The sequence below is a fragment of the Mesoplodon mirus genome, assembly GCF_964341445.2.
Source record: "Mesoplodon mirus genome assembly, chromosome: 17".
NCBI lineage: Eukaryota > Metazoa > Chordata > Mammalia > Artiodactyla > Ziphiidae > Mesoplodon > Mesoplodon mirus.
Window position 1 is genome coordinate 49,749,745 of NC_138993.1, and position 26,347 is coordinate 49,776,091.

At 39.5% G+C, this 26,347-nt stretch overlaps 1 protein-coding gene across 11 annotated transcripts in view; it reads left to right on the plus strand.

Moving 5' to 3' along the window:
- Nucleotides 1-26,347, plus strand: part of LMO7 (LIM domain 7) — a 214,280-nt gene that overhangs the window by 150,940 nt on the left and 36,993 nt on the right. For 5 of the 11 annotated variants that reach the window (XM_082602292.1, XM_082602296.1, XM_082602295.1 and 2 more), the window contains exons 6-14: nucleotides 1,600-1,630; nucleotides 2,416-2,529; nucleotides 7,107-7,305; nucleotides 11,308-11,560; nucleotides 12,520-12,798; nucleotides 14,130-14,849; nucleotides 15,833-15,862; nucleotides 23,808-23,925; nucleotides 26,035-26,177. In XM_082602292.1, coding sequence (XP_082458418.1) covers nucleotides 1,600-1,630; nucleotides 2,416-2,529; nucleotides 7,107-7,305; nucleotides 11,308-11,560; nucleotides 12,520-12,798; nucleotides 14,130-14,849; nucleotides 15,833-15,862; nucleotides 23,808-23,925; nucleotides 26,035-26,177 — 1,887 coding nt within the window. Of the gene's footprint in view, nucleotides 1-1,599; nucleotides 1,631-2,415; nucleotides 2,530-7,106; nucleotides 7,306-11,307; nucleotides 11,561-11,939; nucleotides 12,186-12,519; nucleotides 12,799-13,068; nucleotides 13,270-14,129; nucleotides 14,850-15,832; nucleotides 15,863-23,807; nucleotides 23,926-26,034; nucleotides 26,178-26,347 lie in introns of all 11 variants that reach the window. The other 6 variants (XM_082602302.1, XM_082602293.1, XM_082602294.1 and 3 more) reach the window with 5 other exon arrangements.

Genomic DNA, 26,347 nt, shown 5'->3' on the forward strand with positions numbered 1-26,347 from the left:
ATCTTTTTCTATATGTGTAGTTTAAGTGTACAATTCACAGACTTTAGAGATGGAACTCACTTAAATAGCCAGCTTACAGATCAAAATATAAGAAATTTTCAGCGCCCTAGAAGCCCCTCACCTTTTTCCAGTCACTTCCATCCTCCCCCACCAGGGCGAACAGTATCCTGACTCCTTGTTATGCCTGTTTTTGTTCTTGACTTGAATGAATAATACAGTCTGTGCTCTATTTGGCTTCCTTTACTTCCCATTGTTTGTCAGATTGAACCAGATAGCTGCAGGTGGTTTGTTCTCATTGCTATGGAATATTTCATTGTGTGGATATTCCATAATTTATCCATTCTACTGTTAAAGACATAGATGTAGCTCCAGTTATTTCTATTATAAATTGTGCCTCTATAAAGTTTCTCATATATGACTTTTGGTGAACATCTGTAAGCATTTCTGTTGGGTATATATCGAGGAGTGGAATAGGTCATAGAATATGCATATACTGTATATTCAGCTTGAATAGATGCTACCAAATGTACTAAAGTAGTTGTACCAATTTACATTTCCACAGTAGGGTGAGAGTTTGTGCCAAATGTTCATTCAGTTCATGTTTATCTTATGGGAAGGAATGGTCGTAGCTGTCTTCATGGATTCTTTGAAAGCTAAGTTAAATGTTTGTCTCCATTTGTGTGCTCACTCTCTCCCCCTTTTCTTTGTCTCCCTGTGTATGTATGTTATATATGTGTGTTTTATATGTCTTACACACATGATGTGTGTGTATACATATATATTTTCTTATAAATGTACTACTTATGACTCTTAGACTGAAAAGCGACCTTGGAGGTCATCTAGCTCAGGCTCCTGCATCTCTCTGAATTAGCAATGATACTGCTTAAGTCTCTGATGGAAAGCACCAATAGTTTAGGGTCATCCATTGCTTTGTTAATTAACTTATGTTTTTCGTCTTCAACATTGTGGTGACATCTGCCTCTTTAACTTTTCCCACAAATACCATGCCCTTTTACAGGTGGGGGGAAAACTCATGATGCTTGTTGTACTAGAGTGAAATCTCTTAGGCAGAGATTCATGGCTATTTTTTAAACTGCACTTTTCAACATCTGCAGGGTTTGGTCTCTGAGCAATTTCCTCTGGGGAACTTGAGTGAAAAAACCCTCACGCAAAGTGGAAAAGAAAACTCAGGGCAAAATTACTTTTGTTTTTTCCTATTTAAGGGCTTTTTCCCCCATTTCCTGATTTTTTTTTTTCTGCCGTGAACACGCATTGATTTTTTCGCCTTTTGCTTGGGTTTAAACATTGTTTAAAATGAAAACTTATAAATGCAAATAACACATTTAAAAAATCAGACTGTAATGAATAAAGTAAGGAAAAAAGACAACCTTGCTTTTTATAGAAAACTGACAATTATATTTCATGAAATCAGTGAATATGGAGAAATCCTTCTGATGGATAATAAACTAAGGTTTCTGAACTTCCAGGTGGTATTAATATTCATAGAACTTTAGAATACAAATGAGTTTTTTCTAGTTAATAATTAACAATTTAAGGTTCATAGATATTACTAATGGATATTTTCTTTTTTCTTTACAGGCAAGAAGAGACTGATAGGAGAGTGAAAAATGTAAGATATATTTAATGGGACATTATAAATGGTTTTTTACTTACATGTTCTGTGAAAAGGTAGTGGGATCTAAAAATATCTGATATACTCTCTGTCCTTTTTCTAAGTTTTGCTAGAAACAAATTCTAAATGTGTTTAAATATGGTTGAAACATGTATTTTCTGACCTCACAGTATAAGAAGGTGGGTTAAATCTAGGGAGTGGGTCCTTACATGTTAGTAATGTGGTAAAGGCAAATGAATAGGCTGTAGGATTTTTAGGAGAGCAAGTCAGAAACCACCAAAATCAGACTTTAAGGAAAAACATTAAATGTTTAAGGACTCTGGGTAATTGCCCAGTGTAGACTTATATCTATAATATTCTGCATATTAGAAGAATTTCTAAAAATGTGACAGCTTTATTGAAAAACATAAGAGCTCAATATCATTATTAGGGAAGCTGAGAATTTTTGATTTTAAGTGTGCAGTCTGTAAGATTGTTGGAAAAATATTACTTTAGAAGTTTAATTTATGTTTTCTTACTGTAAATTTTTTCCTTCTTCATGTGTACCAGTAGAGTATAAATACCTGTTGGGGTCTAGGCTCTTGCTCTGAGAATGTGCTCAGAGATGGAAATCTAAGAAGAATAACATTTTTAGTGACCCTTCTCCTTTACATAATTTAAAAGAAAATCTACTTTTCAACCATAGATACTGTCTTTTATCTAGAGTGCTCACTTGCCTTTGAGCTTGCCATTTAGTTACTAAATAGACTGATCTTGTTGTTTCATGGAATTTTTTTTTAAAGGTTTTGATAACGTTGTACTGGCTGGGAAGAAAAGCACAAAGTAACCCCTACTATAATGGTCCCTATCTTAATTTGAAAGCATTTGAGAATCTTTTAGGACAAGCTCTGACTAAGGTAAGGAAACTCTATATGAGACAACTACTCTAACTAGTACTACTTCTCATCTTCCCCTTTCCCCTTCATCTCTTTTTTCCACATGCCCTCTGCCTTCTTCTCCTCCCTCTATAATATATGGCGGCTCTGATTGGGATGGGTGGAGAGGATTGTTACTCATTTGCTGGCTTTGTAAGCCACCACAAGGAGTGAGTAAGTATTTCAGAGCAGTTTCCAGGGTATATGATATAGGTATACGTATTTATTTCTTAATTTTAGGTAACTCAACAAAATACTAATTTACTTTCTTTCTTAGGCACTTTATATAACCTATTATGAACTTAACCTGTAATAGAGAGGTGGTTCAGGGCTATTAAAATGTATGGAAGTTACTCGTTTCTTTATCTTACTGTCTTGCCATGGGTCATATCATATATCTCAAGTGCCAGCGCTGACCAGAGTTGGCCAAATCTTCACTCATAATATTCAAACGGAAAAATGAACTTCACTATGGCGGTATTTATGCAGGAGAATCTGCTGTGTGCAGAAGAAAATATGTCATCAAAATAATATATGATCATCTAATTAATAGTAGTTGCTTGATGGGTCTTAATGATGATTAAAGGATACTGTACCAGTCAGGCATTTAACATTAGTCTCTGGCACATTGTAAGGATGTAATAAATAGTTACTATAATTGGAAATAAAAGTTTTAGGATGAAAATGATCACTTTGCCTTATAACTACTCTGATCTCTAAATAGTTTTGCCTGAACCCAGCCACATACATTATAGGGAGATGGGATTATAGTCTAGAAGGTTAGGGTATTCCTTCTGGATTTTTATTTTCTAATTGTAAAGAGTTGATAATACCCTATTTAAATTCCTTAAAGCAGTTAATTCAGATAACAGTTGAGATAATACCATGCAGAAGCATTGTACTAGTTGTTGAGAAAACACTCATACAAGGCTGATGACCCATCCTTACAGCACAACCCTCTGATGTAGACAGATGAACAGGTAGGTCAGTGCAATGGAGGAGGGCAAGGCTCTGAACGATGAATATGGCAGGGATTTGAGCAAAGGCAAAGCCTTGCCTTACAGGTATTTCAGCTAAGAAAACATCCAGTTAAAAATAACGTAGGACTTTGGCTCTTGCATTAGTGTTCTCGTTACAGCCTTTGGTTCTTTTTATGGCAGTCTGACTCAGGTTGAATCATCCTAGTAGAGTGTTTGTGCTGGGAATGCTTTATTCGAGGCTGCTTCCTGTCACCAGTGTCAAAATCAGAGTAGATAAAAAAGAATTTTCAGGGACTTCTCTGGTGGTGCAGTGGTTAAGAATCTTCCTGCCAACGCAGGGGACACAGGTTCGAGCCCTGGTCTGGGAAGATCCTACATGCCGCAGAGCAACTGAGCCCGTGCTCCACAACTACTGAGCCTGTGCTCTAGAGCCCGTGGGCCACAACTACTGAGCCCGCATGCTACAACTACTGAAGCCCGTGTGCTTAGAGTCCATGCTCTGCAACAAGAGAAGCCACCACAATGAGAAGCCCGTGCACCGGAAGAAAGAGTAGCCCCCGCTCGCCACAGCTAGAGAAAGCCCACACAGCCATATGACCCACTCAGAAGACCCAATGCAGCCATAAATAAATAAATGAATAAGTGAATAAATAAATAAATAAATAAATTTATTTTAAAAAAAAGAATTTTCATAGGTAAAACTATAGTTGTGGTTCCATTCCATTATTGTGGCATGTGGAGAGCCATAAGAGGTGAATGAATATATGAGCTGTTTTGCATTGTTCTGTTAAAATCAAAATCATTGTGTTCATCAAACTTTTCTCCCTTAACTAGATAATGCTTAATGGCCAATCCAAAATATATATTAAAAAAAAATACTTGCAGTAAGCTGTTGGCCCTTAGTCATCCTATAAATTGTAGATGACTCATTTTAGATGACTTGTCAGAGTAAAGTCCTTGGTGGGGGTTAGGGGGAGGAACCAGGCAACGGGGCCAAACTTAGGTTCTTTTATAACCATGGTGGCACATCATCATTATCTTTAACACTTACGAGGTCAAAAATCATCTCCTTGAGTTGAACTCTAAGGCTTCAACAAGTGTGTGTCTAAGAAACCTGGTAAATCTAAAGATTTACTTAGAATTTTAAAATCTATATTTTTTTAGAAGTATTTTGGTGGTACCAGCACTGAGCCCAGCTTCCCTATCCGCTTGGAAATAGGGTACAAAGCAGGCACTTTCAGTTTCATGCTAGGAAGTCAACTCTAATTCCGGGGTGTGTGTGGCGTCTAAAATATATGAAATCTCACATAAATCTACTAGACCTTGCTGGCACTTAAACACTTGTCAAACAATTCAACCACGAATTAACATCTAGTCTTAGCCAAAAGTATGCCTGAGACAGCTGCTAATTATTCATTGTAAACATTCTTTCTTCAGCTTTTTAATATCTTGAGAGTGTTCCTAATTAAAAGTTGAAAGAATAGTACAACAAATACCCACCTGTGTTCCATCGGATTTAATCATTAAACATGTCCCATATTGGCTTTATTTATGTATCCATCTGTGTTTTAATTAATCATTTCAAGGTAAATTGCAGACAACTCACCCCTAAATACTCAGCATGCATCTCTTAACAGTAAGAATATTCTTCCATATACCTGTGATGTCTACTAGACCAAAGAACAGTCATGAATTCCCCATTAGTTAATATCCAGTCTATATTCAGAACATCCCAATTGTCTCCTAACTCTCTTTCATAACTTTTTTTCTGAATAATGATTTAATGAAAGTTGACATATTACATTTGGTTGTTAAAGAACCTAGGAATTCCTGGGGCTTCCCTGGTGGCGCAGTGGTTAAGAATCCTCCTGGGCTTCTCTGGTGGCGCAGTGGTTGGGGGTCCGCCTGCCGATGCAGGGGACACGGGTTCGTGCCCCGATCCCGGAAGATCCCACATGCCGCGGAGCGGCTGGGCCCGCGAGCCATGGCCGCGGAGCCTGTGTGTCCGGAGCCTGTGCTCCGCAACGGGAGAGGCCACAGCAGTGAGAGGCCCGCGTACAGCAAAAAAAAAAAAAAAAAAAAAGAATCCTCCTGTCAACGCAGGGGACACAGGTTCGATCCCTGATCCGGGAAGATCCCACACGCTGTGGAGCAACTAAGACTGCGTGCCGCAACTACTGAGCCCGTGTGCTACAACTACTGAAGCCCGCGTGCCTAGAGCCGTTGCTCCGCAACAAGAGAAGCCACCACGATAAGAAGCCCGTGCATTGCAATGAAGAGTAGCCCCCGCTTACTGCAACTAGAGAAAGCCCGCGCACAGCAACGAAGACCCAAAGCAGCCAAAAATAAATAAAATTAAAGAAAAAAAAAAAAGGAAAACCCTCTGCTTAAAAAAAAAAAAAAAAAAGAACCTAGGAATTCCTATCTCTGTATTAGTATCATCACCTGAAAGTAACATTTCTGATTTTTACTATAGTAACAAAATTACCTTCACCATATTAAAAAAATATATATTTACTAGCTATTCATTGAGTACTATATATTAGAACTATGCTAAAGGCTTTATAAATTCTACTTACATGCTAATTTAAAAAAGTCCAGTTGTATTTTGCTATTAACTTTCCTAGAGGAATGTTAGTTAAAAATGCTTATTTTAGTAAGTTCTATATGATTTACAAACCTATGGTTAATAACATTTACATATTTCTATATAGCTGTTATATGAGCTAAACAAATATTTCATTTAGATCCAGGGAAAATGTTTTATATTCAACAAACAAGTCTACTTTCTTTGGTTCACATCTAGGTTTTGAGTGAAAATAAATGAATTTGTGAAGTGTACACCTGCTATTCTTGCCCCTCTCTCTTTCAAAACTTTTCTTTTTGCTAAAGAACTTTGTTATGGTATTTTTGTTTATTTAATAAAAATGAGCCCTAATATTTCCTGGAGGTAGGCTGAATATAATCTTAATAACTTTTCTCCCTTTGGATATCAAAATTAAGGTTGGTTTTTCTCATTGGCTCCTTTCATGTTTATTGCCAGAAAACTGTAGATAATAATTGATTTTAGCCTTTGAATGTTACTCTAATTATTAGCTTTTCTTTTATTAAAATGTTCCCCCCGGGCTTCCCTGGTGGCGTAGTGGTTGAGAGTCCGCCTGCTGATGCAGGGGACACGGGTTCGTGCCCCAGTCCGGGAAGATCCCACATGCCGCGGAGCGGCTGGGCCGCTGAGCCTGCACGTCCGGAGCCTGTGCTCCGCAACGGGAGAGGCCACAGCAGTGAAAGGCCCGTGTACCGCAAAAAAAAAAAAAAAAAGTTCCCCCTTATTATTACCTTATTAAATAATATTGAATACCTCCATATAGTCACATGAGTGCCAAGTATTAGTTGTGGGAAAACATTTACAGATTTATATTCTGATTTTTATCAGTTTTTTCCTGATATTTAATGGGGCAGTCTCATTGCCTCACCTATCAAATGCAGCACAACTTGAGCTATTGCAAATAAATAAACAATAACTGATTACATTTTTGGAAGTTTATGCTAACTTACTAGTCTTTAAAAAATGTTCTTCAGGCACTTGAAGAGTCCAGCTTCCTGAAGAGGAGTGGCAGAGACAGTGGTTACGGTGATATCTGGTGCGCTGAGCGTGGAGAATTACTTGCTCCTCCAGGCAACTATAAGAGAGAAGATTCATTTGAAAGCTTGGACTCTTTGGGGTCTAGGTCATTCACAAGCTGCTCCTCTGATATCACGTTGAGGGGGGCACGTGAAGGTGAGTTACGTTTTGGACTCGACGGTTTATTTTTATTTCTTTGTGTATTGAGAGAAAATTGGGAATTGGAGAGAGTAGAAAAATGGAGTGAAACTATTGAGGCAAAAATTTCGCCAAGAAGTATATTTTTGTAGAGATGGAAATGTAATTGGGGGTGTCTTTTCTTTCCTTCTTTCCTTCCTCCCTCCCTCCCTCCCTCCCTTCCTTCTCTCTGTCTCTCTTTCTGTCTCTCTGTCTCTCTTGTTCCTTCCTCACTATATTGCCACTGGAGGGGTGATAGTTTCACTTCTTTTAATCTTCTGTTTTTAGAGGAGTTTGGGGAAGACACAGTTAACTATGACCTGTTTTATCAGCGATAATCTATCCTAATTCTTTTCTCTCCAGATTCAGGTTTAATAATCTCTGCCTCTGAGGCCTAATAACTGATATATCTAAACATAAAAAAGAAAGTAAATAAGATTCTATAAAAGTCTGTTCTAGTTCCTGAATAAGCTTTCTTCCCTTTTCTTACTTTTCTGCAAAAGATAAAAAAAACAACTTCTAAGAAAAAAGAGGAAAATATTTTAATAATTATCTCTATCTAAGAAAAGAAATGATTGATATCTGTCATGATAGAATATTATGCTAAACTTTGATTAAGTAACAACACTGGCATTGTGTTAGAAAACATCTTTTGTGTCCGTCAGGGTCAGAGTAAACCCATGACAAGTGTGAAAGGAGCGTGTTAATGAAAGTCTTTCTGTTGTGGGAAGGAACTTTCTTTCAAAATCCCAATATTATGGTCAAATCTGTTATTTAAACGCAAGTCTTTTTCCTCTGGCTGTTGGGTGGTGTCAGAAATTTCTGACTGTATGCCTCTCGCAATTCAAATTGACTAGATTGGAACCACAAGTGAAGTTTCTTGAACTATTTCTGTGCTTCCACCATCAGCATGAAAAATTGAGAGTTCTGGTTGTGAGTTTTTGCTGGATTGTTAGAGAGTTTACTTTGCTTGTTTATTTTGATTATTATTTTTTATTTTAAATGTTTTTCCTAATGTTTTTATTATAAAAAATTTCAGACATCAGCAAAGTTGAAAGAATTTTCCATGAATATCCATGTACCTGCCACCTAGTTTTACCATAACATTTTACTGTGCTTGCTTTATCAGATACCTTCTCTATGCATTAAAGAGAATGCATCACATGCATTCTCTATGCATTAATTATCCATTTTATTTTTTGAGGCACTTCAGAGAACATTACACTTGTCCTAAATGCTTCAGCATGCAATCATTAGCTAGAATTCAACCTTTATTTGCTGTTGTTCTTTTAATGTAAATGTACATAAAAGCAATGTACAATGAATTTGTTTTTCAAAAATAGAATGAATCCACAAATATTATAACAAAACCCCAAATTCTTTAGCTTTTTGAGTAGTCGTGGCATTTAAATGTTTAAAAAGTGAATGGCTATTTGAGTTAACCTTTACAATTACTGCCGTATTTGTTGGCTGTTTGCTGTCTAGGTTTAATGTTTTCATAGCCCAGATGACTCTTATAATAGTTTAAAGGAAATGAATCAGAGTTCATAATTCATCTGAGTGATTAAAGCTGTAAAAGCAGAGGTTGAAATTCTCAACCCACTATATTACTTTGTCCTGACTGAAGAACCTAACACATGTGATGTTTAAATTTATATCTGACCAACAAAAATAAAAGGGACACGTATTGAAGGCATGTGGGAGTATACAGACTCCAGCCAGTTCAAATGCAGTGGTCCAGTGGTGTGACTTGAAGCACTGTCCTCAGATAATACTTGTTGGGCTGGGTGCCTGGCCCTTGTGAGGAAAAGCAGAGGGTTACTGTCACGCTGCTTCCTGATCTTGGGAAAGGAGTTGCAGACCATGTTTGAAGAGGGTGGAAGTGAAGACTTGCTAATTAAAACTAAGGAAGAAAAAAAAGAAAATCCTGGGGGCCACCAGGATGCTAAAACTTTTTTGTGATCAGTATGTTGAAATTCTGCTACCTACCAAGTTGTAGTCCCAAATTGATGATCAATATAATATTGATGATAAGATAATATTTTTAGGTTAACAGAATTGCAAAGTCATATTCCTTAGTTTTATATGAAGCCTCTGTTGACTGGAAAAAAAAAAAGCAAAAACACAATCGAAAGATTGAGAATTATGTTTTATTCAGCAGACTTCATGAGGACTTAAGCCCAGAAGACAGTGTCTCAGATAGTTCTGAGGGACTGCTCTGCAGAGGTAAGGGTGGAGCCGGGATAAATAGGAGTCTTTGTAAAACAAAACAAACAAAAAAAACAAACAAAAAACAACTCACTCAGGTAGTCAGAACATCAAAAGATTACTGTTAATTAAAGAAAAACCAGACATCTCAAGTTAATGAATTTCAGGCTTTCCTATGTATGGAAAGATGAAAGAGTCTGGGCTCACTGAAATCATTCCTTTGACATGCACCTTAACCATATGGGGCGAGTAGCCTGCTTTTCTCCATCCTGAATCCCCTCAGGGTGCACAGTCGGGGACAGGTGCAGTGGCTGCTGGCTAGCTGGCCGCAATATCCTTTGTTTACTGATATGGCAGGTGGCATTTTTCATCCATATCTCTTACCAGATCAAGGATATTTGCCTACTCTGCAGCATACTGTACTGGACTAAAAAAAAAAAAATGTAGCTTAAAAAATTCCAAAGTAGAAGGATCTTTTGTACAAATTTCACATGTACAAAATTTTAGCAAGAATCCTTGACATTTCTCTCTTATTTTCAAAAACTGTACTAATTTAGGAGGCAGTAAAAACAAAGCGCGAGATTATTGACAATTAGTCCTTCTGGTCATAGCAGCTATACTTCCTCCTTTCTTTCCATGACTCTCCTTTCCCTGTTCCCATCTCAAGGGCTCCTGGCTGTGTGTTCAGCCGCTTCCTGTAGCCTCCTCTCTGTCATTACTGTAGACTCCTGCCAGCCACGGGGAAGGGGACGAGACTGCCTCTGGCTCAGGTCTACCCTGCAGGTGTGCTCCTGCCGAGAGCCCACAGCTCCCAGGTCCTCAGGTACTGTGCACAGCCAGCCTCTGAGAGCTCTGGCGGGAAGCATGCAACATTTGCAAAGTTTCTTAACAGATACACAGAGGCAGGAAGAAAAGGGCAGAATGGGAGGCAGCTGAAGCTTGTATCTATCGTATCTATATCGTATCTATTGTCATGTTTTGTACCCTCATTTCTTCCCATGTATTTGAAAGAACAGACTGACTTTTTTTTTTTGAGAACAGATTAGTGTTTGTATCTGTCTGACCTTGAGGTGTATCAAAGTGTATTCTTTCAAATTTGTGTGTAAATGATGTTGAATCAAAATACAAGGTTCCCAATATTTCCGTGACCACCGTCAGAAAAAGCCTCGAGTTCTGTGTTCTCTTAATATTTGGGGGGGACATTAGAAGTCATTTGGTCCAACCTCATATGTAACGTGTGATTCTTGCTCATAGGGGTCTCACAAGGATCTATCAAACTTCTTTGTGATCTTGTGCTTTTGCATCTCTTTCTTTGTCTTCCCTTGTCTCTCACCTCACAGAAATTTTGGATGACTGCATGATTTATTTTAAATGACTGAGTTTCCCTCGAACTACATTCAGATCTCATTTTAGGCATCTTTGACTTGATTGCTAGATTTTATTCACATGTATTCCATCAACAAATTTTATGACAAATCGTGAGGGCAAGGAAGACTGGGAAGAAAAGGGGTTCAGCCATAAACCAGGACTTTTTCTGCTTAGAATGTGCAACAGTGAAAGAATGTCCTGCATGCATCTCCAGTATGTAAAGCAAGTTCCTCCTGATGGGTCTTATCACAACTTCATGACAAATTTCTAAAAATATTCCCTGCAGTTAGCAGTAGAACACTGGGTTTCCAAGGGAAAGACAAAAGCAGGCATGCTGTGTGGGTTCCAGTTAGACGAGTAACCTGGAGAGTAAAGCAAATTCTTGTGCCTTTTTTTTTTTAATAGGTTGTGAAAGTGACACAGATTCTGAATTTACATTCAAAATGCAGGACCATAATAAAGATGATATGTCATATCGAAGGATTTCGGCTATTGAACCAAAGTCTGCTTTACCATTCAATCGCTTTTTACCCAACAAGGGTAGACAGCCCTCCTATGTGCCGGCACCCTTGAGGAAGAAAAAGCTGGACAAAAATGAGGATAACAGAAGAAGCTGGACAAGCCCAGTCTACATAGAAGCCGATGGAACATTTCCAAGGTACTGGGATGTGAGCTGATTGTTGAATTTTAAAATTCAGTCTGCTTTGTGAATTTGCCAGGGTATTTAAATTTGGTAAAAAGGAATGGTCCTTAAAATGTATTTCACAGATAACATAAAACTTCATTAATGAAATATTTCTTTTACTTACCTATATTTTTAGTCATCCGTATCTTGAAGAGATTTCTTCCGTTTTAGAATGTCAGCGTACGATTTGCCGGTTCTTTTTTTAGATGCATGCCTTTAGCTCACTGGTTATCTTTCAGCTTATTGTTCATTGTGAGCTCTGCTGTGTTACTTTCTTCCATTTTTTTTTTTTTTCTGTGTTGACTGAGCTCAGTGGACACAAAAAGAATTCTTTAATTTCCCATCAAATCAGCAGAGCAAAGCATGATTTTTCGAATCCAGATTCCTATCAGAAGGAGGTGTATGGTTCTGAAAGTGGATCAGACTCGGAGGAGGAACGGAGGTTGCCGGATGTAGTTTTGGATGACTTAGCCAACCGTAGATTCCAAACGAAAAAGAGGCCCGAGGGTTTCATCTCGAAAAGCATCTCTCCTAAGTCTTGTTCACCAATCTTTTCTCCTGCTGACCCATTAGCCACTGGGCTATACAGAATGACGAGGTCAGAAAAATTTCTCTTGGATTGGAATGTCTATTATGCTCTTGATTTTTAATATGTAAAGTAACACCCCAGATGGTTTGCAATTTGTCTCTCTCTTTTAACACATCTTATAGTTGTCTTTGGCCCTTCTGTATCAAGCTCTTCTCTAATTAAAATGAGATGCTATTATAATGCCTTAACTTTGTTGTAGGAGCTGGAATGATGAGACTGATGAGAATGGGAACTAATTGGCTGCATTCACAGTGTAAACTTTGTGAGACAGAAAGCATGCCTCTTGTGTTCTGTGTCACAAATTGCTCACGCAGTGTCTTAACTGGTTGGATGTTTTGAACAGTAACGAGAGGAGAACTTGGGGCACAAACGTGGAGAACTGGCCAACGGTACAAGAAACTTCCGACTCCTCTTGTTATTTGGAAGAGGCAGAAGAAAAGACAAGCGTACCCAACACTGTAAAGGATGATCTTTATGTGCGAAAGCTAAGCCCAATCATGCCAAGCCCAGGGAGTGCTTTTGATCAGTTTCTTCCCAAATGCTGGATCCCAGAAGATGTGAACTGGAAACGAATAAAAAGGGAAACTTATAAACCATGGTATAAAGAATTTCAGGGATTCAGGTTTGTCTGCGTGCATGTTTCTTTTATTCTGGTGTCCATTCAGTACCCTGGCTGGGTACATTCTATGTGTGCTTTTTATGAGAGAGGTTAATTTCCCTTCAACATCTGTAGAACTGCTAACTGAAAAAACTACCGTTTAAATTTAAACTTTAGGATCTGGATCTTAAAAAGTCCTCTCCGTAGCCAGAGCTTGACATTATTTTGAGTTGCATCGTTCTCCAATTCTTTGTCTTCTTTTCTCTTTCCTTTCGCTATGTCACTCCACGGTAGAAGGAATTCAGACTCTGACGATGAGGATTCAGGCTCTGACGGAAGCGCCGCCATTTTTAGTAGCATACAAAAAGCATATCATAGGCTAGACAGCAACTGTCAAAGATGTTCACTCTTGCTGGAACTGGCTAAGAAATGGACCAGAAACTCCCGGGACACCCATGCAGCCAGGAGAACTAGCGGTGCTTCAGATGAGCCCAGGTGTACCTGCCTGCGTGAGCCCGCCTGCTTGGAGTCTGGCCTGTGACACTTGTGCCAGCTTCTGCTGCTACTTTAACCTCTGACCATGATGTGCTGAGTCATGAACACTTAGGCACTTAATGTTTAGTTATAAAAGCATAGCATATGACATCATGCTTTCTGTACACGCATGTGAGCTTGAAATTCTATGGGATTAAATATTCTTTAGCACAGTCACGTACAAGAGAGTATATAGTTACATGTGGCACAGACAGTTCTTGGGAAAACCGTTTTTAAAAGGCTTTTTAGGCAGTTGACCTAATTTTACAGCTGTTCTATGTGTGGAGCTGTGGAGAAAGGAAATAACTTATAGACAGACACTGGGACAGGCAAGACCGGTGGGAAAATGCAAAGAAAAGATTCATAGGAGTCTTTAATAAAGCTTCAGAGCATTTTATTTAATCTGCTGACTACCTGTGCCTGTTGCATAAAGTGCTTCTTGCTCAGCTCTTGAAACCTTCCAAGATGATTGCTGCTTCTCTGGGAGGGGACTTAGGTCACTGTGGCCAATGGGATGAGGAGGGGGTGGAAGGGAACACTGTGTGTATCAGGAAGCTTCACTCTCTTCCCATTCTGGCCCCATCCCTTGGCCTCAGTGGTGCCCACTGAGAGATACACTCTGCTCTTATTCCTTTAAATGGTATCCAGGAAAGTCATGGATTACGGCATTAAATGCTAATCTTTCTTCTCAGCAAGAGTCCCTCCCATGGCCCCCTAAAATAATTCACCCACAGTGACTGGCTAATTAGTCTGCTACCTAATTACCTTTTCTCCCCCAATTTAATAAGATTCTCCCTTCCTTTTTCTTTTCTATGCTTCAGTCAGTTTTTATTACTTCAGGCCCTCCAGACATATTCTGATGACATCTTGTCTTCTGAAACAAATATCAAAATTGATCCCACTGCTGGCCCAAGGCTCATAACACGCAGAAGGAATCTCTCTTATACACCAGGATATAGACCAGATGACCTGGAGATGCCAGCCCTGGATCCTGACTTAGAGAATGATGATTTCTTTGTCAGAAAGACTGGGGCTTTCCATGCAAACCCATGTGTTCTCCGGGCTTTCGAAGACTTAAGAAGGCTTTCTGGGCAAGACGATCCTGTAGAGCAAGATATAATTCTGCAGTGTAGGGAAGGTGAACTTGTACTTCCAGACCTAGAAAAAGATGATATGATTGTTCGCCGCATTCCAGCACAGAAGAAAGAGGTGCCTCTGTCGGGAGCCCCAGACAGATACCAGCCAGTCCCTTTCCCCGAACCCTGGACTCTTCCTCCGGAAATTCAAGCAAAATTTCTCTGTGTACTTGAAAGGACATGCCCACCCAAAGAAAAAAGTAATAGCTGTAGAGTGTTAGTTCCTTCCTGTAGGCAGAAGAAAGATGACATGTTGGCTCGTAAGATCCAATCTTGGAAGCTGGGAGCTACTGTGCCTCCAGTCAGTTTCACCCCTGGTCCCTGCAGCGAGGCCGACTTACAGAAGTGGGAGTCCATCCGGGAGGCCAGCAGGCTTAGGCACAGGAAGCGGCTGATGGTGGAGAGGTCAGAGTGTGTTTCTGCAAGGATTTGCTTGTCATGGATGGTCTTGTGTGACTTTTCTTGTGTGAGAAAGTGGCATCGTATTGCCCAGCTCTGCATGTCATGAGCCATTTGGAAGCATCCTGTAAAACGTTGATTTTGCTTTGAGAAACCTTTAGTCTTTGTGTGGAAAAAGTGCAATTCCATATTTGCACATCTCAACGTCACCTCTCTGAGACCTGTTTAAGAAGGTGTATACACAAATGTTGCCCTTGGCCTTAAGGATGACTATGATACTACTCTGCCACATTGACGTTCCACAAAAATGTTTTCCAATTATATTTACAGACTTTTATTCTCACGTCCAGGCATTTCTGAAACAGTCTGGTTGTTTGGTTTTATGTGTTTCTCATATTTCGGAGTACATGATTTTTGTGTAAAAATTTCCCTTAAAATATGGCATTGCAAGTTTCATTTAACTTGATTTTGATTTTTGATTTTGACCTAGACTTCTTGGACTATCAATGTGTGACTTTTTTAATTCATGGTTTAAAGTTCAGTGCAAACATTATTAAAATGCATGAATGTTATTTGCTGTGGGCTACACTTTACATGTATGTAATTATGGCCATTTTGATCATGAGTCTGCATTTATGTGTTATGCAACTTGCTGTTTTGATGACTGTTCAGTTTGTTGAACTTTGGGATCGACAAATATTGGGTTAAATGAAATTAGTAGATCTAAATCTAACTTATTAGTTCCTGGCAACAGGAAGCTTTTCTAAAAATGGGTTTGTTGGTTCAAAGGAAATCAGGAAATTCTTTATCTTAATCTGAATTCCTTGAGATATGAGATCAATGAGATTTTGAGACATGATCAAGAATGTGACTGAAGAAGCAACCTTTTGAGATTTGTCCATCTCTAGTTCAACTCTTAAAGATGCTGATTTAGAAACTAACACAACTAGAAAAAATGACTTTTAATTTTTGGTTTTCTGATTTCTTAGACTCTTTCAAAAGATTTACGGTGAGAACGGGTAAGTTTTGTGGTTCACAGTAAAAAAAAAAGTCTGCATTTTGTTTGTCCTTTGTGTAGTACGTCTTTGCACTTCTATCCTGGCATGTCACTAAATGGGGGTGCTCTGTGCTGTGCATGAGACTTAAACAATGGGAAATCTTTCTTAATTCTGCAACCAAATGGTAATATTTCTGTCTGAGTGCCCAGTGCATGAAGTCCTATAGGACTGCAACAGTTTGTTTTATTAGAAGTCAAAAATTCAGGTCCTTTTTTTTTTTTTTTTTTTTTTCCTTAAGGAGTTGATTAAAAGTCACAAAAACACGTGCCTGAGATTAGGTGTATTTATTCTGGTATCTGATTGCTGCATAGACCAAACCTCTCATTTCTGGATGTTGAAGCCCAAATAACTACGTTTCAGAATATCTATGATGGAAAAAGAGTATTAGCATTTACTTTGAGGTTGGAATGCATGCAGTTGGCATTATCTGTATACTCTCAGTTCAAGGGGAGCTTTGTTAGTTGGGATGGTGAGTGGCATTAGTCTTCCCTTAGTAGGATTTGGAAACATTTTCAAGATTCCTGATTAGGGTAAAATTTTACAACATGGCTGTATTATAAAGGCAAATCCAAAACTTCCAAAACTGCAAAAAAATTTAAATACTGGTAGTTTCCAATATAGCTGCAAGGACTATATTTAGAACTAATGCCCAGTTTTTGTCTACATTGGTCCCTGTATCTGAGGATGCCGATCCTGGAACCAATCCCCCTCAGATACGGAGGGGCAACTGTCCTGTTGTTTAACTGTAGTCACCCGGTAGGCATAAAATATGATAAAAATAACTTTCTGGAAATATTTTCCCTTTCTAGAATAGCTGAGTTAAAATAAATGCTTCTTTACTTTTAGTACACACTAACTATGTAGACTTAACCATTCTTAGTGCAGAATAACCAGCTGGCTACATCTTAATATTTTATATCAAACTTTCCGTAACTTTGTGAGCCTAACTGCTAATACTTTTTGTTCAAGAAGAAAATTTAAGTATGTCAAATATTTTAATCTGTCTAAGCCTTTTCATCTCTAAGGTTCTCTAATTTTAAAATACTTAATTAATTAATTAATTAAATTTTTGGCTGCGTTGGGTCCTCGCTGCTACGCACGGGCCTTCTCCAGCTACGGCGAGGGGGCGGGGCCACTCCTCGTTGTGGTGCGCAGGCCTCTCATTGTGGTGGCTTCTCCTGTTGCGGAGCACGGGCTCTAGCATTGCTCGGGCCGCAGCAGTTGTGGCTCGTGGGCTCAGTAGTTGTGGCTCGCGGGCTCTGGAGCGCAGGCTCAGTAGTTGTGGTGCACAGGTCTACCTGCTCCACAGCATGTGGGATCTTCCCGGACCAGGGCTCGAACCCGTGTACCCTGTATTGGCAGGCGGATTCTTAACCACTGTGCCACCAGGGAGGTCCCAGTTTCTCTAATTTTGATAGCTTTGGATAATTTTGATAATGTGGAGATCTTGGAAGGTACTAAAAAGTACTATTTAAAGCAATATAGCCATTCTAGATGTCAAAGATGTAAAGGAGCGATGGGCAACTAATTTCAAGTACTTCTCAGCCACTGATTTTAAAAATCAGGCTCCCAGCATGCTTTAAGTGTGCCTTGCAAAGGCACATTATCTCCTATCCAGTTCCTCATGTGTGCTTAAAGCGTTTCCATCAGGGAGGGTGAACAAGGCAATTTTTAGCATGACGCTTAAGCATCTGCTAATCTCAGTTCATCATGGGAAAGCTGTTTTAACTTGATAAACAGATCTCTGCAGTATCAAGCATTTTGAATGATAACTTTCAGAGGAATTTTCTTTGGTAAATAAGGCTTTATAACGTGAGCAGGTTGTTTTTCTTAAAGGGGATACGAATACACTGAGTACAAGTGCTTCATGCAAATGTAAACCTGTACAGTTATTCCAGTGGCTGTACCTGTTCCCTCTTAGGAACACACTGTATGACTGGGTTAAGAAAAGAAGAGAAAAACCCAAATGCTGAGGCTCAGCAAGCTAAGGGTTTTCCTGGGCCAGAGCCAGCAGCAGCAAATGCCTTCTGTAGACCCTTTCAAGATTGCTACTTGCATAGTACACTATTTGTTTTAAAGGCTGTTCCCCATGCCGTTTACTGCCAAGATAACACAAATAAAGCAAGGTTGTCTGTAAATGGAGACTGATGAATAATGCATGACTTGTCAAATAATGGAAAGTAATACAGATATATCGTCAGAAAACTGAATTGCATTTTAGACCACTTGCAATTAAAATATATTATTTGGGATTAAAAAAAATTCTCGCAGTTAGCAATGTTTTTCTTAAATTGATCTGCAGTGAAAACAAAAAAAGATTTAAATTGGATTGAGTATAGACATTTAATCTAGAATTCAGCTCATGTTTATAAACATGTTTGTAAATGATTATAAACATGAAACAAGTGATATTTCTGGGTGATATTCCTCTGGACATCGTGTATGTTGTCAAGCTTGGAACACTTACCTGGAAAAATCATTATTGCACAACATCCTGTGATGGAAAAATAACTGCCTGTAACATGAATGCTTTCTTTTTGGTAAGAACCAGGTTAAAGAGAAATGTGCGTCACCTTTTGCAGGCTTAGATTGTTCATTTCTGGCTTGCTTTTTACTTGGCATTTAACACTTCTCACTTTATTTCTAGTAAGACGCTTTGTATGTGGCAGTCATTTTCTCACATGTGCTTTTGTGTTGCATGATTTGTCTTATGGTTCTGTGACATTTGAAAATTTGGTTATGATGCCTCTTGGCAGAAGCTGTTAATGACAAAGAATTTGTAATGGTATATAGCTATAATTTTGTAATATGATTAAGCCATTGAGTCTACTGCCAGTATCGACAGGAAATGAACATTGATTCAAGGTGAAGTTGTAATCAAAGACAACTAAGACACGTATATTTTAGTTATGGGGTTTTGTTCTACAAAAAATTCTGTAGAACTCTAAGACACCTAAGACAACAAGAAGGAAGGAAAAATAAAGTTGATGTGAGTTACTTTCTGAAGATTTTACCCCCAGGGGACATTCAGCAATGTTTGTAGACATTTTTGATTGTCACATTGGGTGGGTTGAGGGGAACGTTGCTACTGGTATTTAGTGCTTTTATAGCCAAAGATACTGCTAAATGTCCTACAGTACACAAGATTGCCCCCTACAATAAATAATTTTGGGGCCCCAAAATGTCAATAATGCGGCCATAGAGAAACACTGATTTAGACTCTAAACCTGTAAAGGAAAAGTCTCTTATGTTATCTTATCATTATAATTTATGGTAATTCTAAAGCCTCTTACCCTGGTTTTAGCATTAATTACTCTTCAGAGAATTCCTACAACACCTAATGGAAATATATTTAGAGGTGCATAAATAGGTATATTCTTATTTTCCCTTGAAAGTTGGGGACCCCAAACTTAGCATCATGGAATTTCTGTTGGCCATATAAGGTTATCGGTGATTTTATATTTAGGAAATTTTGCTACATGTTGTTCCTTTTTGATCCCTTTAGTTCCTAGATATTCATCTATAAATTTCCTGAAATTGAGTTCTAAAAATATACTCATCTTAACACTAGTCCCTGCACTGTGGGAAAAGAAAATGAGATTTTAGTGATCTTGTTTTATAATCTACTCCCTTGTTCTTAAACTTCCCCTTCTTTCTCTCTTCACCCTACATGCGATTTAAAAAAAATTCTACTCAACTGAAAATGCAACATGATAGACCTGTATTTTTTGGGAAAAATCCAAATGCAGTTTTAAATTGGAGCTTTTCCAAATAAGGAAATACAAGGGTAAATGAACTGCAGGGGAATTATTTGCCAGTGAATGGTAATTCATTCTACAAAACATTCTAGAGCTGTGTAGTCCTTTCAAGTTTTCCCAGTCTTCCTGGGAGTATCTCTGGTGCTTATCTCAGTTTGCGGAGGTAGACAGGTAGGTGTTATGTGCATTTTAGAGATGTGGCTGGAGAAAGAGAAACAGATGCCACAGCTTTCCCAAGGACCTGCAGCTTCTGAGTTGCTAGAATCAGACTAGGGTTTCGTACAATGAGATAATCCATGGAGACTGCTCAGCAGTTGTTGTTGGCACACAGTAAGCCCTCAGAAGTTTAATATTATGCTGTTAACTCTGATAAGGAAGGAAAGAATTCTTCATGATCTGGCTGAAAGACTCCTACACTCAAAAAGTTCTCGATTTTATCAGTGTGGCCTGGGGTGACCTCTCTAATTTGAAACTGCTTTGGGAGTTAGTTTTCAGTAGATCTCTAATGATCATATTTGCCTTAATAAGAATAGTTGGTGTATAGCACCAGATGGCTATTGAAATGCCATCAACATAACCTGACCCATTATTTCTCCCAACGACTCCTTCCTGGCTTAGCAGACAAGGAACTGAGACTGAGAAAAGTTAAGTGATGTTAGGTGGGGGTGAAAATTGGTGCCTCTGCTGGGTCTTACTTCCTGTCTCATTCTGGTGCCTGGCTCAGCCTGTATGGAATGTGCCAGGCTTTCTAGAGGTAACTTTATCGATCCCAGGGAACACAAGGGGCTCATATTCCTGCCTTCCACAGGGACTTGTCTACTCTAGCCATTGTTTGGCTCACTTTGTTCATATTGGGGGGACCTCCTGTGTGCCCGGCTCTGTGCTTTGGGCTCCCCGGAGGGTGATGCAGCCTTTGCCCATGGTGATACCATGTTTTCTGAAAAGACACATGTTAAGGTTTCATAGTGCAGGAGGGTGAGGGCTGAAAGGGTCTGGGCCAGTTGAGACTGTCCAGCCTTCCTCCCACCAAAAGATTACTTAAAATACTTACATTTCCAATTTTGTTCTGGAATTTATGTAACCTCATGTGTTGGGCATCCAGATTCCCCTCATACCTTCGTCCTGAAAAAATTTTCTTTTTAGTGAGCCTGTTATTGTAGTAGCTCATATAGCCTTATTCTTTGCAGTTATGACTTAAGTGAGTTTATATTCTCAAATCATATGATGATTTTTATATAGTCATACCTAGTTAATTATATATGATGTTAACAGCTCAATATATAATTTCATATATGTACTCATATATGTAATTCCTTAATATTCTTGAATAAATCCTATAAAGCTTTCTGTATAAAACTTTGGGAGAGGAGCCACAATTTCTTACAAAATTAGAAACATTTCGTAGCTAGTTTATTTTGCATGATTAAATATGATAAATCATACCTCATTCTTACCACAGATGTTAAATGAGTGTGTCCTGCATGCCTTGTGCTGGGTTAATGTGTTTTCCTTCCAGGCAGCATGTGAACTTGTGAGGGAGGAAAGCTAAACATGCATGCATGCGTGCACACTACATATGACATAATGCTGAGTGTTAAGTGCCACAAGAATGGTATAACGAAAGCATCACTTTTTGCAGGAAGACTTTATCAAAGTGGGAGAAGATTATCTAGATCATTAGGACATTTACGAGCACCTACCAGGGGCTGGGCACTCTTTTAGGCGCTGGTGATAGAGCAGCAAACAAATCAGACAAAATTCCTGCTTTATAATAACCATACAATTCAGATGGTGATAAATGCTATGCAGAAAACGAGGGATAATGTGAGTAAGGGGAGAGGGGCATTAGCTCTTCTTGTAGGGTAGTCAAGGGAGGAAACCCCGAGGTAACATTTAAGCAGCTGACGGGAAGTGAGAGATAAACCATGTGAATATTCGGTCGAAGAGCATTCCAGGCAGATTGAAGAGCAGGGAGGGAAGCAAGAGGTGGGGCCTGAGCAGGGAAGCCAGTGGCTGGAACAGAATGTGTGAAGGGGAGCTCAGTGGGGACAAGAGCAGAGAGCAGAGAGGTAGGCAAGGGGCCAGGTAGTGTCAGACCTGGAAGGTCTTGGAAGAACCTGCTTTTAACTCAGGTGAGATGGGAAGAAACTGGTGGGTGCTGAGTGGAGTCATGTCACGACCTGAGTGCAATTTCAAAAAGGTCCTTCTGGCTGCTGTGTTGAGAATACACTGTTGTGCAGAAGGTGGTGGAAGCAGGGAGACCGATAATTGTAATAATCCAGGCAGGAGATAGGATGGATCAGGATGGCAATGGTGGAGGTGGTGAGAAGTGGTTGCCCCTAGATATATTTAGAAGGTAGAGGGACAGGATTTCCTGATGGGATCAGTTATGTATAAGAGAATGAGGAATCTGGGATGACTTAAAGATCTTTGGCCCATAATATGAAAGGATGGAGTTGGCTTTTATTGAGATGAGAAAGTTACGAGACCATGTTTTTGGTCTGTCAAGTTAAGTTTGAGTTGCCCATGAGACTTCTAAGCAGAGAATGAATACCCAACCAGACTATAGTCTTGCAGGGATCCTGAGGAATGAGTGGCATTTAAAAAGGCATATATTACTGGTGAAGGATTTCTAAGTTGGAGGGAAGAGCTCAGGAGAGACCTTCACTGGATTTGGAGCCTGGGTGATAATTTAAGAAGCTTTTTAAAAAGTCTAGGTAAGAGTTGACTGTGCTCTGATCTAGGGTGTTGGCAATAGAAATGGAAAGAAAAAGACACTGAATAAGAGGACTTGATAACTAGGGAGAAGGGAGAGAGAAAGGTGAAAAATGGTTCTTGGGTTTCAAATGTGGGTCACTGGGGGCAGGTAGCATCACTGACAAGACGAAAAGCAGGTTTGGAGACAAAATTGAGTTTGGCTACATCAACGATAACCATGTGTTTAGTAAGTTACCATTTACAAAATCCTTTCTAGGTCTTATTTCCTTTGATCCTTTTACAGTGGCCATGCAGAGATGTTTATTTAACAAGCAATTGGAATTGAGCCAGAGAGGCTGGGCCTAGGCCGTGGATTTGGGGGAATCACTTGCATAGAGAATGTAATTGAATTCCTGAGCTGGCTAAGGGCAAGCATGTTATTAAAAAAATGTGGTGATGGCAAAATCTTGGGGAAGGCAAACTTAGGGGCTCAAGAAGGAGAGGGAGAGTTACTTAAATAACTAAAAGTGGAGTCAGTTACAATGAAATAAAAATTCTGAAAGCTTGGTAGGAAAACATTTTGGGCACCCCACGTTCGAAAGCTCTGTGTCTCTCTCTTCTCTCGTTCCTCCTAGCTGCTACTCAGTATTCAGCTCTGACACCTCTCTTTCCCGGAGGCTTCCCTCAGTCTCCCTTCTCTGGTATAGCTTACCACACTCTTCTGTGTGCGTGTACAGCACGTGTGCCTCGTGGGCGGCACCCCACTCTGCTCACACTACCCTAGCTTGAGCTCTTTGAGACCTAACCCGCAGTACATCCTCATGGCAGGGGTCACACATGGACAAAACGAAAGCTGCCTTAACAAAAAAGAGGATTATAATAGAGGTTATACTGTAACTGGCTCTGGGCAACCACCTGTGGTCTTTGAGACCAAGCCCAGTGCAGTAGTGGGGCAGATGTTATAGAATCTTTGAGAAGCCGTGGCACATTTATTCCTGGTATTGAACTTGAGGAGAAAATATCAGGTAATCGTTAAATTATTTAATAAGTGCTCAGAAAAGGCAGCCAAACCTTAAAAGATTATCTCTGGGGGAGATAGAAAAATAAAGACAGGTGATTCTAGGGACTAATAATTATTTTTTTCCTAAAGTAATCTTTTTCTGCGTCGACTACCTAAATATGAGCATTGGATTATTTTTTCAGACTTGTTCAGGGTTCATTTAGCCATTTTGTGAAAGAATTCACGCTTGACTTGAGTGCTAGGCTCTTGTTTCTGCGTTTTGGAAAAACACCATTTATCTCTGTAGTGCTATTTCTGTGATATTATCACGAAAGCATCTAGGTAGTACTGCAGAATTTTAGATGGAATTTCCAAATATAAGCCCAACCTTCCAGTTTTACCTTAAATCCGGTCACATGAACCTTGGTTACCATGGGTATTTTTGTCGTAGGAGCAAGTCCATGAGTGATGTCAGCGCAGAGGATGCTCAGAACTTGCGTCAGCTGCGTTACGAGGAGATGCAGAAAATAAAGTCACAACTAAAAGAACAAGATCAGAAATGGCAGGATGTGAGTATTATTTTTCCTGGGACATGGGGAGGCAGGGAGGATGTGTTTGTTTGATTCTCCCTTCTTTAAAAAGAGAGTCAGTATACTCAAGGGACAAGTTTCCTTGCTATTGAAGATTTCAGTTCTGTAGAAAATGTGATGTTTTAATCATTTTGATCTATGACTGCTGCATATCTTAAAGGCCATTGTGTAAAACGAAAGCTGTTTGTCTTCTGATATTTTCTGTGAGTTCTCAAAAATGAGAAGCTGCTTCTGTGCAGTATAGGTAACTTGTTTACTTGCTTTGGTGGTAGAATTTGGCATATAACTGTTCCTGATGCTCATGAAAGACTTTGCTCAAGGGTTAGGGAGAACAGGGGAGAAGAGGGTCCAGCCCAGAGACTGGGTATCAGCAGGGAGAGAGGAAAGGGTTCTTAGAGTGAATAGAGGAGGTTTGGGGGGAAATACGAATTATAACTCAGTAATATTTTGGTGGAAAAAGGAGTTATCTAATGTGAACCAAAATTAGGTGTTTTTACAGCGCTGACAGATGTCCAGATGTCTATTTGGATAAAGATTTAACCTTTCGTTTTGTCCCCGGCAGAAGGGAACTCTACCCTTTTAAAAAGCGTTCATTGTTTTACACCAAAGGAGTGTAAAGAAATACGATAGATAAACTACACAGAGCAGACCCACAGAACTCTGAGGACAACCTTTTGGTAAGAGGGTTGAGTGGTAGCATAAACAAAAGGGCTAGAGATAGTAAATCTTAATTTTCCAAGGAGTTAAAGATTACATAATACAGATGAAACCTCTGCCTTGGCCATGTTTCTAAATCCCAGTTCCTCTTTTATTTGGGAACTCATTTTAATTGTCAAGAAACAGAAATTCAGTGTTATGTTGCCAAAGTACATGATGACTGAGGCTGAAAATGAGAGGTATGGAGGGTTTATCCCTTAGGTTAAGTCAGATGAACATTCATGCCGGTTACCCTATAGGACTAATGTGCACTGCTTTCATTCTTTCTGAAAATAGTTCATATGGATTTCAGGCTGTTTTTTGAAGCAGGAGCGGCCCTGTCTGCTCCCAAAGGGTATAAACCAAACCTACTTTATGTGCCCAGGGGATGAGATTCCTGTCAGTTTGAGAAGCTTACATGAGCTTCTGTTGGGGCTGCAATGCCACTAGGAGTTCTTAGCATGGGATTTCTCTGTTTTGATGACATAGAAAAGTTGGTACCATCCAAACTGTCTTTACCCCTGGGTGTCAGAACCAGCTTAGGCTGCTAGGACTAATTTTAAAGGTGAATTAGGTTGATTGTCCCGGGGTCACCCAGCTAGGTGAGACTTAGGTTCCTGGATGTATGGGAAGCAGATGTCCACTTGTTCCTGTCTGAACCTCCTTACTGCCCTGTCCTTATGGGGAGTTGACCTGCTTTGAAATGACATACTTGAGGCTGGCTTCCCCATTAAAGCCTTTCCAAACTCCGCCTTCCCCTGCCTGGGATAGAATTGATCACTTTCTCCTTTGGATCTCTACTCTCTCACGCAATCCTGTCTCACTCATTGTTGAACTTTATTTACCTGTCTGTCTTTCCCTCTAGACTGAGAGTTCCTTGAGGGGAAGTGCATCTTATTCATCTGTGTGTTTGTGGCCCCCTTGTCTCAAAGCAGGGATTGAACTCAGTATTTGTTCAATGTATGCTTCTACGTTTAGCCATTTTACAATCATGTTTCTTTTCCAGTCTGACTAGTGAAACATGTCATTTTATGTAAGAGCCAGATTATAGGAGTGAGATGGAAATGAATTTGAAACAGTTCCTGATCTTTTCTGACCTGGCATCTAATTACAGGCGTTTAGCATTCTTTGTGAAATGGGCAGTGAGGTAGGCTACCTGGGAAAACAAAAATGGGGTCTATCTTATTAGGTCAGGGCTTTTAGACAGATACATGAGATAAAAGGCTTGGTACAGAAACGCTGGCTATAAAAAGCAAAATTAGGGCACCTTGGCATCGAAGTTGGAGTGAATAGTTTCAGCGATGTAATGGGATCCTCTGGCGCGCACTCGCTGCTGGAGAGGGTGTGTAGAAATTCAGGTGTGCCTGTGGTGATGTGATTTTCTTCTGTCAGGACCTTGCAAAATGGAAAGATCGTCGGAAAAGCTACACTTCAGATTTGCAGAAGAAAAAAGAAGAGAGGGAAGAGATTGAGAAGCAGTCGCTTGAGAAGTCTGAGAGAAGATCTAAGACATTTAACGAAATGCTGCAGGACAGGTAATGAGGCTGAATGTATCTCAGGGTTGGAGATACCAGTGTTAGAAATAGATACTTTGTGTAAGTGTAGTGGGATGTACCTGTGCACCAATATTAAACTGTCATCAAATGTGCATAAGCTTCGAGCATTTTGCTCTGCAGTGAAAAAGCAGAGTATTGCTGTAATAAGT